This window comes from Macrosteles quadrilineatus, unplaced genomic scaffold, assembly GCF_028750875.1.
Source record: "Macrosteles quadrilineatus isolate MER2022 unplaced genomic scaffold, UCM_ALF_1.0 Scaffold_1__1_contigs__length_201487025, whole genome shotgun sequence".
NCBI lineage: Eukaryota > Metazoa > Arthropoda > Insecta > Hemiptera > Cicadellidae > Macrosteles > Macrosteles quadrilineatus.
The window spans coordinates 166,326,581-166,337,217 of NW_026542594.1; the positions used below are offsets into that span (position 1 = coordinate 166,326,581).

The window sequence follows — 10,637 nt, forward strand, 5'->3', positions numbered from 1 at the left end:
TGATCTCGGACTACGACTCCGTGACCGTGGCAGTCAAGGATGATGTGTACACGGTCGTGGAAGATTTTTATGATTTTGCCGCGATTGCGGACGACAATGATGACGTTTCTGTGACCGCGGGAGTTGACGATGATGTCTACACGGCCGGGGGAAATGTTTATAATTTTTACGCAATCGCATACGATGGACGTTTCCTAGACCGCAGGAGACAATGTTGATGTTTCCGTGACCGAGGGAGACAGTCAATGATGACTACATGGTTGCAGAAGATTTTCATGATCCAAAAAAAATAAACAACCCATTATCTTAATAATACTTTATTACAGAAAGACAGGAGTTTGTGTAGAAAAACCAAATTATTAAGAATTTGGTTAAACTATAACAAATTGGTACCGGTTTCAAGAATAGAGAATATATACATTTTGGTATCAACACATAACTAATCTGGAATTAGTCTTGAATTTTAAAATGGAAATAAACTAGACACCCTGTTCTCTGCATATGCTTATTCTACATCTGCTTTTTCTTTAACTTGATCTTATATAAGGGAAATTTAAAAAATGAATTTTGTATGCTTCTACAAAATGGTTTCTTTCCCAGTTTTGTGTTTTACTTTTTCTCTTTTCAGCTCAATTTGGTTGTTGCAATTTAACTTAAACATATTATTTACTACACCCGTTTATGCTTACTTTCTCTCTATGTCCTATTTTTTTCATGTCTACCCAGCATTTAACCCTTGGAACTCCAAAGTCCATTATATTGGACAAAAGATTAACAAAACAAAACTCTCTGTCACAATCCATAAGAGTGAAACTCAAGAAAACAGCTGACAGCTTAGAAGAAGTTAAATAAACAGTTGTTTGGGCTACCTATTAATTAAGAAGTTTTGTTTTGGTGGAAGATCTTTGAATGTGATTGGCCAAGCAGTCTAGGTTGTTGTCTTTCTGGCCAAAAGACAGCGCTGTAGAATGTAGGTTGAGAGTTTTAATCCTATCTCGGTTAGGAGTTCAATCCTGTTTAATCAGTGGCAGAGCTTAGTGTGTGCTCAGGTGGAGGTTCTATTTGAGTGGTACCTCACCTCAAATCAGACATTTTGATATTTTTTCCTTACTCTTATGTTATGTCTCTATCGGAAATTGTTTTAAAATTATTTTCATTTTTTTTCTAAGATGCGGGGCAAACACAATTTAAGAATAGATTAAATTAAGTGACTGAATAGTCTTTGGAGTTCAAAGGGTTAAATAGTGTTGTATTAATAGTCAAAGATAGTATATATTTATTTGTGATAGCCTAACTGTAGAATCCCCATATCCAACTTCAAGATGAGTATTCTGGCCATTAAGATGTCCTTATGCCGATGGATATGAGGGAATCTACTGTATTGTATTGACAGAATGTATCTCAAGTTCAGTTTCAAACTTATTTTTATTAATCACCACCATTATGAATGTATACTTTGTTACTACGAGTAGTATGAATGTCAAAACATCATTTACCCATTTATTAAAAGTAGTTACTATTTAGTAAAATCCCCACATCATGGGTTCAACTGTTCCAGTAGAATTCTATTTCTCCGTCTAGTTTATACCTTATAATTATCAATATTAGTCACTAGCATTTCCTGGTTTTCCTAAATCATGCAATCGTTTGATTTATTTCTAGGGTTTGCTTTAAAAGATCCAGTGATGCTGACTAACTTTCTATATGCCAGTTTAAAACGTGAATTGTAATTTTAAAAGCTGGTCCTTCAAGTTTTGAATGTAATTTGCACATGTGTCTCCTTGTAATCATAATTGATGTATGTTTTAGGACAGAGGGTAAGATGAAGAATAAAAAGAAACTTTTGGACAAGCTTCAGGCTAGATTCCCAACAATTCAGCTGTAAGTAAAGATACAAATGTTGAGTTTATGACTAATTAATGGTGTTACATAGAGTACAAGGGCCTATGTTTCTGGGATTTTTAGTGAGGGTGGGAACCTGAGTGGGAAAAGAGTTCAAAATGGCACAAAACTACTCTATATACACAAACTATGTAGGTACATATATATTAATTAATTTGAAATAACAACTTCAACAATATTTCTGAATTTTTAATTTTTATTCATTTATCAATTCAGAAATATTGGTGAAGTTGTTATTTCAAATTAATATTAATTCCAATATTACCAATTCTTTTTGAAGATATGTACATATATATTATTAAAGTATATATTACTGTGTATATACACTAATATACTGTGTACAGCCTTTAATGTACAGTTTTATGTTTCTTGTCCCAGTTTGGACTCTTTCCAATTAATGTAAGCCTGCTATCCTCACTTAAACTCCTTTTTAACTTGTTTAAACCTTTGTAACATCTCTTGTAAGTAATCTCATTTTAACCAATTATCTGGTTAACTGGCTATACCAACATATTAAGAATTGCTTATTTTCTTTCCAGATCCTACCATTTTGACGTAGTACCGTAGTAGGCCTACTCATTTTTAGCTTTTGTTTGAGTTTTTTACACTACTTTGCTTTGACAAATCACTTTTTATTTTATGTTCGCATGTTGCACCTTATGTGGTTTTTGACCAATGAAATAAAACATTATAGCCTAGTAATGTGTATCACTTTGTAGATATTGTTTAAAATATGTTTGTTTTTTGTAGTTGCTCATCACTTATCTGTGAGCCAAATCAACTTTCTTTATTGATGTTAACAATAATCTATTCAGTAAATACTAACTGAGTAGTCTGTTTTTTCATAGACTCATGATGTATAAATTATTTTGTATATATTCTAGCAAAGACATAGAAGATATTGTTAAGCAAGTAAGAGAGCACAACAACGGATCTCTGTCTGGTCTTCCATTTGATGAGATTGAAACTAGAGTTGAAAGATTAATCACCAAGAGACAGATGCAGAAAAACTGTAAGTTTATCATCATTCACTTCATTATCAATTAGTTAATTATGAGTAATAGATTGTAAATTTTGTTTTGTTTTTGTAGATTCATACATAGAAGTAGCCATGTATACAAAAAATTGTTGGTACAGGGATAGTGATGTATATTTGAAGTGTAAAATATTTTTTATTTTTTTTTAATAAGGGTTGTTGTTTGCAATCTTTGACTTTTGATGTAGCTAAAATGATTGGCAGCTGTTGATTAGTATATAACTAAGTATACAAAGTTAAACTAGTTTAATTAATTGTGTTGCCAAATCCTTTACAGTTCATTGTCTATTTGATAATGCCGCAACGCTCAAGGCCTAGCCTAAAGTAATGTATAAAACGGTTTCCGGCTAGATCCTAACGTCCTAAAAAAAGGACAGTCTCCCTTTAACCCATTGGTGCCAACTTACTAGCGTTACTCGTCTGACCGCTGCAGGCCCAATATCCGACTTAAAAGCCTAGCTATTTTTTATTTATTTATTTTTATTTTATAATGTTCATAAACATATTTAATAGTTTTTTGGGGGGAATAACAAAAGTTGTGTTGCCATGGAAACCAGATATCACACAAAACTAGCTGTGGTAAGCTAAAAGTAAACATTTTGTGATTTCTCTGCCTAGGCAATCAATTAAACGTTATTATAATAGTGTCTTTTGGTGTCTGGATGAATCTTGAAATTTGTAAATTTCAATTTTGTTCATTTTTCTATAATTCTTTATTATTTTTACTATTTAATTTTTTAAACTTTACACTTTGATTTGTAGTCAGTCTTGTTCTAAAGTTAAAAGAAATAATGAAAGCAGGTGCAACTTGTTTTCTTTTATCAAGGTCTTGTTGGAATCTTAATGGTGTTGTTCAATGTAATTTGGTCTGCTTTTGTGATTGTTATCGTAACGTTGGAGTAATGATGTTAAAATATTTACCATAAAAACGTATTAATGGTCTAATAGTTTCAAAGATAAATCAATACTGTACAATGAAAAAAAAAATGTAATTTGCTGAGCAATCCTATTTATTTAACAATAGATTTATTAATGTACTGTAATTTATTTTTATATACACACAAAATTGTATATCAAGAGCAATGTTGATAAAAAATTGAAAAAGTATTAATAAAAACTAAAAAGTTGTTCATGATAGTATCACAAATAATTAAACTCCCTCTTGAAAATTAAAAAAGAGTTACATTTTTTTGACATCTTTAATAGGCCTACTTTAAAAAAAACTAGAAAAGTACCCATAGCAAATTAAATTGTTAATAAATTACAGTAGACTCTCTCTTATCCGGATACCTTTTAACCGGACTACACTCGGCGGAAATGACATCTGTTTAACCGGACAATTTTTATCAGCACATTGGTTTAACCGGACTAGATCGGCAGGAAGTGGGCAGTACTGAAACGACTGTTCTCGTGGGAGAGATTTGAGACCAGTGATCACGTGTCTAAATACAATGCTCTCCTAAATTTAAGTCGAATATCACAGTAAACAGTCCGTTTTATGAGTTTTTGGGGACGTCGGTTTAACCGGAAAACCCGTTATCCGGACTGGCCTCAGTCCCGAGGAGTCCGGATAAGAGGAAGTCTACTGTATTTAAAAGCTAACTATATTGAACATTATTACAGTAAGGAAGGTTTAAAGCTATAAGCCCCAGACAGAAACATGCCAATAACTATAAAAAAATCTTAATACTTCAATATCACAGTTATCATTTTTGGTTTGGTCATTTTTATATAAGGTGCTGCTAGAAACAATAATTGAAAATTTGGCTCCTAGAAAGCTATTGGAAAATCTAAGGAGTCCTATGTGGTTTAACGCTAACGCGTTTTTCATTGTTTCCCTTGAAATGGTTGTCCTTCCTATTTTCTGATCCAATATATTTAATTGTTTTTTTCATCTAAAATTGATATTACCTTTGCTTTTCTATTAAAGAACTATGCATGCAAATTAACTCTTAGTAGTCAAAGATAAAATATATTTTGGTGTTTAGATGCGTTTATGCCATTTGATTGGTCGTGTTTCAGCGACAATGGGTCTTGTCAAGTTTTCCGATAAGGCTTGGGGTTCGGTAAAACCGCAGGAAACCAAATCATGGTTAAACCTGCAACACGACGAATGTACCATATGTCTCGAGCCTATGGGGATTGACCGCACTAAAGTTGATTGCAGTCATGAGTTTCACACAAAGGTGAGTCAAATAGTCTCACATTCAACATTGCTCTTCCAAATCCATGTATGTTTTAGTCTACACTTCAGTCTACCACATTTCATTAATTAGTTGACTTTAGTTTCTCCTTCTGTACATAGTGAATGGAGAATTGATTGTTTTTGTTCAGATTTTAGAGTTTTGGGTGGGTATATCCGTTTCAGGTCCCCTTGAATTCCCCAAAAAAAAAAAAAAAAACACTTCTAGAAAAAATTGTCTCTGTGTGTGTCTGTTTGTGAGTGTGGATGTGTACAGATCTAAAAACTACACCAGTGGTCAGATTTTGATGTAATTTGCTATGTAGGTACTTCTCCATTATATCTCCAGGCGTATGGTACTTTTTGTTCTTTGGGAAATTTTAACTTTCAACGGTGGTTTTCCCATAAAAAGCCATTAAAAAAACTTGAAAATTAGTTTACAAAATTGCTCACAAAATGTTGATTAAAACTTAGTATGTCTTTTTAACTATAAACAAACCTGTGTAACCTGCATTGCTGTAAAAATTACTGTTCTAAAGTTATTGCAACTAGTGTGATTTTCCCATAAAACTCCATAAGAAAAAAATTCTGATATTCAAAGAAACGTCTTGATTTATTTTAATTAAAATTTTGCATATTATGGCATTTTAACTCTACACTAAATGGCACAACCCCCATGGCTATTAAAATGGTTGTTTAACAGTTATTGCAACTTTTGTGATTCACCCCATAAAATATCAATCATAATTGTGATGGACACGCCACCACCTAGGTGCGTATTTGAACCCAAGTATGTGTGAATGTGATATGATCTGTGTAGCTCTGTAACTGACTAAGATCAGCTGTTTCATTAGCCAGGATCATTGTAGTAACCTATCAAATAACATAGTTACTTCCACTGCTAACCAATGATAAGGGTGTTAACAAGCTAAAGGAGAAAGTTTTGTTAGATTGCTGATACAGTTTATTTTATTCTATACTAACTTTTTTAAGTAATTAATTAGACTAGCTTACTCTATTAATTATTTGTTTAATGAGCCTCGAGCGAATCATTATGCTTTAGTTTACATAGAATTTGGTTAAAATTAAATATATAGCTTGCAATCTGCTGTTAAATTGATTGTAGTGATTAAATTAAAACCATCTTTATTCGTAATAACTAAAAATAATACATCATAGGTTAGTAAAAGTTCTAAGTAGTGAGTTAAAGTTTGTTGTTTGGTAGAAATGTTTTTGTAGGTTTTTTTAATGCATTGCTAAGCTTCTAGTGTTTTATTATAAGTCACAATACATGTTTTTGTGTTACTTAAATTTGTACTTTTTTCAACTGTTTGTTGTCAGATTTTACCATGACAAATTTTATGTTGTCGGTTTCTTATTTATTAAATCAGTAAATAACTATAGATAACTGATTGAAATAACCAATAAATGGCTGATTTGATTTTAGCGAATTTCCCTATAGGGAAGTAGCTATTACCGTAGGTCTCATGGTAAGACTTAGGCCCGGGACCGATTTACTTTTTCATTTTAATGTCCCCAGAGGCCAAAAACACCATTCGTTCAAATTTTTATATATGTATATATATATATATATAGGTATATATATATATAGATGTATATATATATATATATGTGTCCGTGAACACGATAACTTGAGTAATTTTTATCCGTTTTTGATGAAATTTGGTTTGTAGGTGTAAGGCGGGATAAACTTGAATGAGTTCGCGATCCAGCATGATCGGACCATGGGAACAGGGTTTTATGGGGGGTTTTATGGGGTAAAAATTGGTTTTTCTCACTCCTTACCCTCAAAACACAAAATTTCCCAATTTTTCTCCAAACCTTCTTAAAGAGCTTAAAAAAACAAACAATTCAGTATATCAAAGTGTTTTTGTACGATTATTGGTTACGGAGAAAACTAAAAAAATGGTAAATTTAAAATTCCCATGTTATTCTTATGGAGAATATTGTAAAATGTTGTAGTTTGCTTGTTTATGGATATATTTTGATCAAACTTGGCAAATTTATTTATTTTATAGTAAGCTATCAATATTTTACTAAAAACACACTACTTTATTAGTTTCCTTGTAGCAGCAAACCTAGGTACTCGTTAAACCTAATGTTATTTAAATAGATCAATTGAAAATCAATTCGGCCAAATGGAAATTCGCTTAGACGGCAGGTTTGCTGCGGCGGGGGTATTTCACTCTTTGTCCATATGAACTCTGTAAGTTATTTTGAACATTGTGATGCAAGGCAGAGAGTCACGGCTGCACAGTGTTTCTTGTGATTCTCTAATAGAGTGTTACTTTCTGTTTCAGTGCCTTCGTATGTGGCTGAAGGAGAAAAGCGTTTGTCCTCTGTGCAACAAGTTTACCACAATGCCAGATGAATTTCCCGCTCTTTGGTGAACTTGTTCTTAACATTCTATGATTTACAATTTGTTACACACAGCTTCCATTATTATTAGATAGTTATTTTTTCATGGGTACACAATTTATCAACTTCAACCATCTTGATCTTTCAGCTTATGATATATTACTGTTCAATGAATATTGCTTTGTTACTCAGCTATTTTATTGCTGTATTATTATTATTTTGAAAATGCTTAATGTGTAAAGACTTATGAGGTATAAAGATTATTTAATTGTATAAAATAAAGACAATTGTTTTGATTTTGACTTTTAAGTTTTTTTATTTCCTCACAACAAACCAAAGTGAATATAATTAATTTGATGGAATATAATTATTAGTTAAAAAGTTAGAAACAAAAAAACTGTTAACATTTAATTTACATACATTCTCTTTATAATTAAGTAACATCTCAGACAGAACGAAGAGAGTAGTTTTTTTTTGCCTCTAAGAACATCAAAACAAAAAAGAAAATTGGTCCCAGATCTAGGTCTTACTATGAAACCTACAGTAATAATTTGTTTCCCGTTTGAGAAAATCCTTAAAAAGTGTACATCTAAAATTCTTATATTTTTCTTATGTAGAAAAAGTACACTGTTACAAAAGAACAAAGAAATGTGTTTGGTCTGCAGTGCACTGCAGATTTGCTGTGGCAATGGTGGTAATTTATTTTTAAATGTTTTCCCTAATTTAATTTTATTAGTGATTAAATAAATTTTCATCCCAATCAAACTTTATTTGTATAAAACTAAGAAAGTGCAAAGTCATTAACAATGGACTAAATAAAACCAATCAAAAGGGGTTATCATTTGTCTACAATATCAGTGGAAACGATTTAACAACATTGGTAATGAGTGCTTTAAATACGCTACCTCAATCTACTCTGGTAATTGATTGGTTTCATCCTAGCTTTCACACATAAAATGCCACAACTGTGTGATATATTTTCATCCATTAAAAATGTCTATAGAACATCCAAGTTCTTTGGTATTTTCCCATACACTATCGAGACAATCAACGGAGAGACTAAGGCCTTACCGAGCCACTATGCATTTCTCTTCACTGTTCTGACCAGTTTGGTAATATTCGCTCACGGTGTTACATTCCCGTTTTACGTGTTTGGGTCTGAAGTTCCTTGCTTCTTCTGTGCCTTTCCCTCCAGTTCCTACCCCAACTCCACTCAAACCATCACGGTCATGACTCCTTTTATGTTTCAGAAAATCGCTCTCAAAATTATTAACCGAATGGTCGTATCCATGATGAGCTTTTGTACGATATTTTTTGCCTTATTTTTCTCATCTAGTATACCCGCTTTTATAAAGAAACTGAACGATATGGATTACTTCATCAGAGCCCTGCTGCAACACTCGGAGAAGACCGTCACTTGTTGTATCTCCGAGTGGATCGTAAGTGGCTTGCTGTTGGGCAGTATGCCTGCTGTGTTGTATTACATGTATACTGACATCAGCACACCCGACTCTACCGTCACCTCCGTAGCTTGGATGGTGGTGCTTATGTGGGATAACTTGATCTCAGCTGTGTGCGAGTGTTTATTCATCAACTTTGCGTATCTCATCAAAGTAAGGTTTGAAATAATTAACAACTACTTGATGGATCTTCAAACTCCTTTGGAATCTGAAACTAATAATGCAAGGTAAGGTTTTGAAACCAGTTAGTAGCTTATTGATCTGTCAGTTATTGATCATCACACATTTTAGTTTCTAATGTTATAATAAATGTTATAATTTTTTTAACCTGACTCAAACCAAAGACAAAACAACAAATTTTAAAAGATTTTTAAATTACATTTTAGTTTATAGTCCTATCTATTAAAATTAAATCTATTTTATTAAAAAGAATTTTTTGGCTTTTTGTTTTTATTTAGCAAATTGACCCCTAAGGCCTAAATATTTATTTTTTTATAGGCATATTCAATTCAATTCAATTCAATTCGTTTATTCACGGCAGAAGCCATTGTACAATAATGCCATTACATACGGGAGATAACAAGCAATAATAAATACAAAATAATACCACAAGCAATAACAAATACTAAATAATACAATAGGTGAATACAAGATGCATAAGGATAGTAATACTACTGAATAGAACATACAAAATTAGTAACAGGTGGACTATGAACAAAAGAAGCTAGCATTACAAAAAGATATGCAAGAGGATATCAGGTGACGTGCGAAAGGCATAATAATAATACTGAAAGAGAAACAAGATGCATACAAATCATAATAACAAGACATGTAATAATATTAATAAATAGTGCCATACAATAGTGAGTAAAAATCAGACTCTGGACAAACCGAAAAAGAAAGAAGCTAGCATTGCAAGTAAAAGTACAGATGGTTAACGAGCAAAGAGATATAACTGAGAATGAGACACAAGATGCATACGATATATAATAACAAGACATAATAACAATAATAATAATAGTGCATACAATGGTAATAAGTAGCTCTGACCAAGACAAACACAATAACAGGATCGACATGAATGAGAGGTGATGTATAATTAGACCAAGCATGGTCATGATTAAAAAAATAAAAATTCAAAAAAAAAAAAATATCAAGGTGCAACACTACATTGACTCACTACACGCTAGGCTCACAACACTCAAAAATGCATCTCTTCTAAAGGCAGTAGGACGAACCCCGAAGAACTCCAGATGGGAGTTGTTTCCGAGACGCATCAGGCGAGGTACAGGACTATGGTACATGTATGAGGTAGGGTAGTGCAGCTTGGCAAAAACGTTCTGTAGCCGTGTACTCTGAGGAACCTGGAAGTTCAACATCTGAAGAATCTCGGGGCATTCCACCAGGTAGTTGACAATTTTGTACAGGAAAATCAGATCTAATGCAGTTCGTCTTGATAAGAGCGGCAGCAATTGTAGTTGAGCTGCAATATGATCAGTATTTACATCCGTATAGCGAATCCCTGCTCGAACACCAACCAGGCGAAGGAAGCGCTTTTGAACCATTTCCAAGGAATTAATATGGCCAACTTGGAACGGAGACCATACAGTGGAGCAATATTCGAGAATAGGTCTCACCAAGGAAACATACAAGATCTTCAAAGTATTGGTAGAGAAAG

The 10,637-nt window shown here is 32.7% G+C and overlaps 1 protein-coding gene across 6 annotated transcripts in view; it reads left to right on the forward strand.

Annotated features, from left to right (window-relative positions):
• The window catches only part of LOC128989075 (uncharacterized), an 84,403-nt gene extending 76,602 nt beyond the window's left edge, over positions 1 to 7,801 (forward strand). For 5 of the 6 annotated variants that reach the window (XM_054410949.1, XM_054410934.1, XM_054410956.1 and 2 more), the window contains 4 exons: positions 1,810 to 1,881; positions 2,787 to 2,914; positions 4,961 to 5,124; positions 7,442 to 7,801. In XM_054410949.1, the coding sequence (XP_054266924.1) occupies positions 1,810 to 1,881; positions 2,787 to 2,914; positions 4,961 to 5,124; positions 7,442 to 7,531 (454 nt within the window). In that variant the 3' untranslated portion in view covers positions 7,532 to 7,801. The remainder of the gene's footprint in view (positions 1 to 1,809; positions 1,882 to 2,786; positions 2,915 to 4,960; positions 5,125 to 7,441) is intronic. The other variant, XM_054410966.1, reaches the window with a different exon arrangement.
• Positions 7,802 to 10,637: the final 2,836 nt, after the last annotated feature.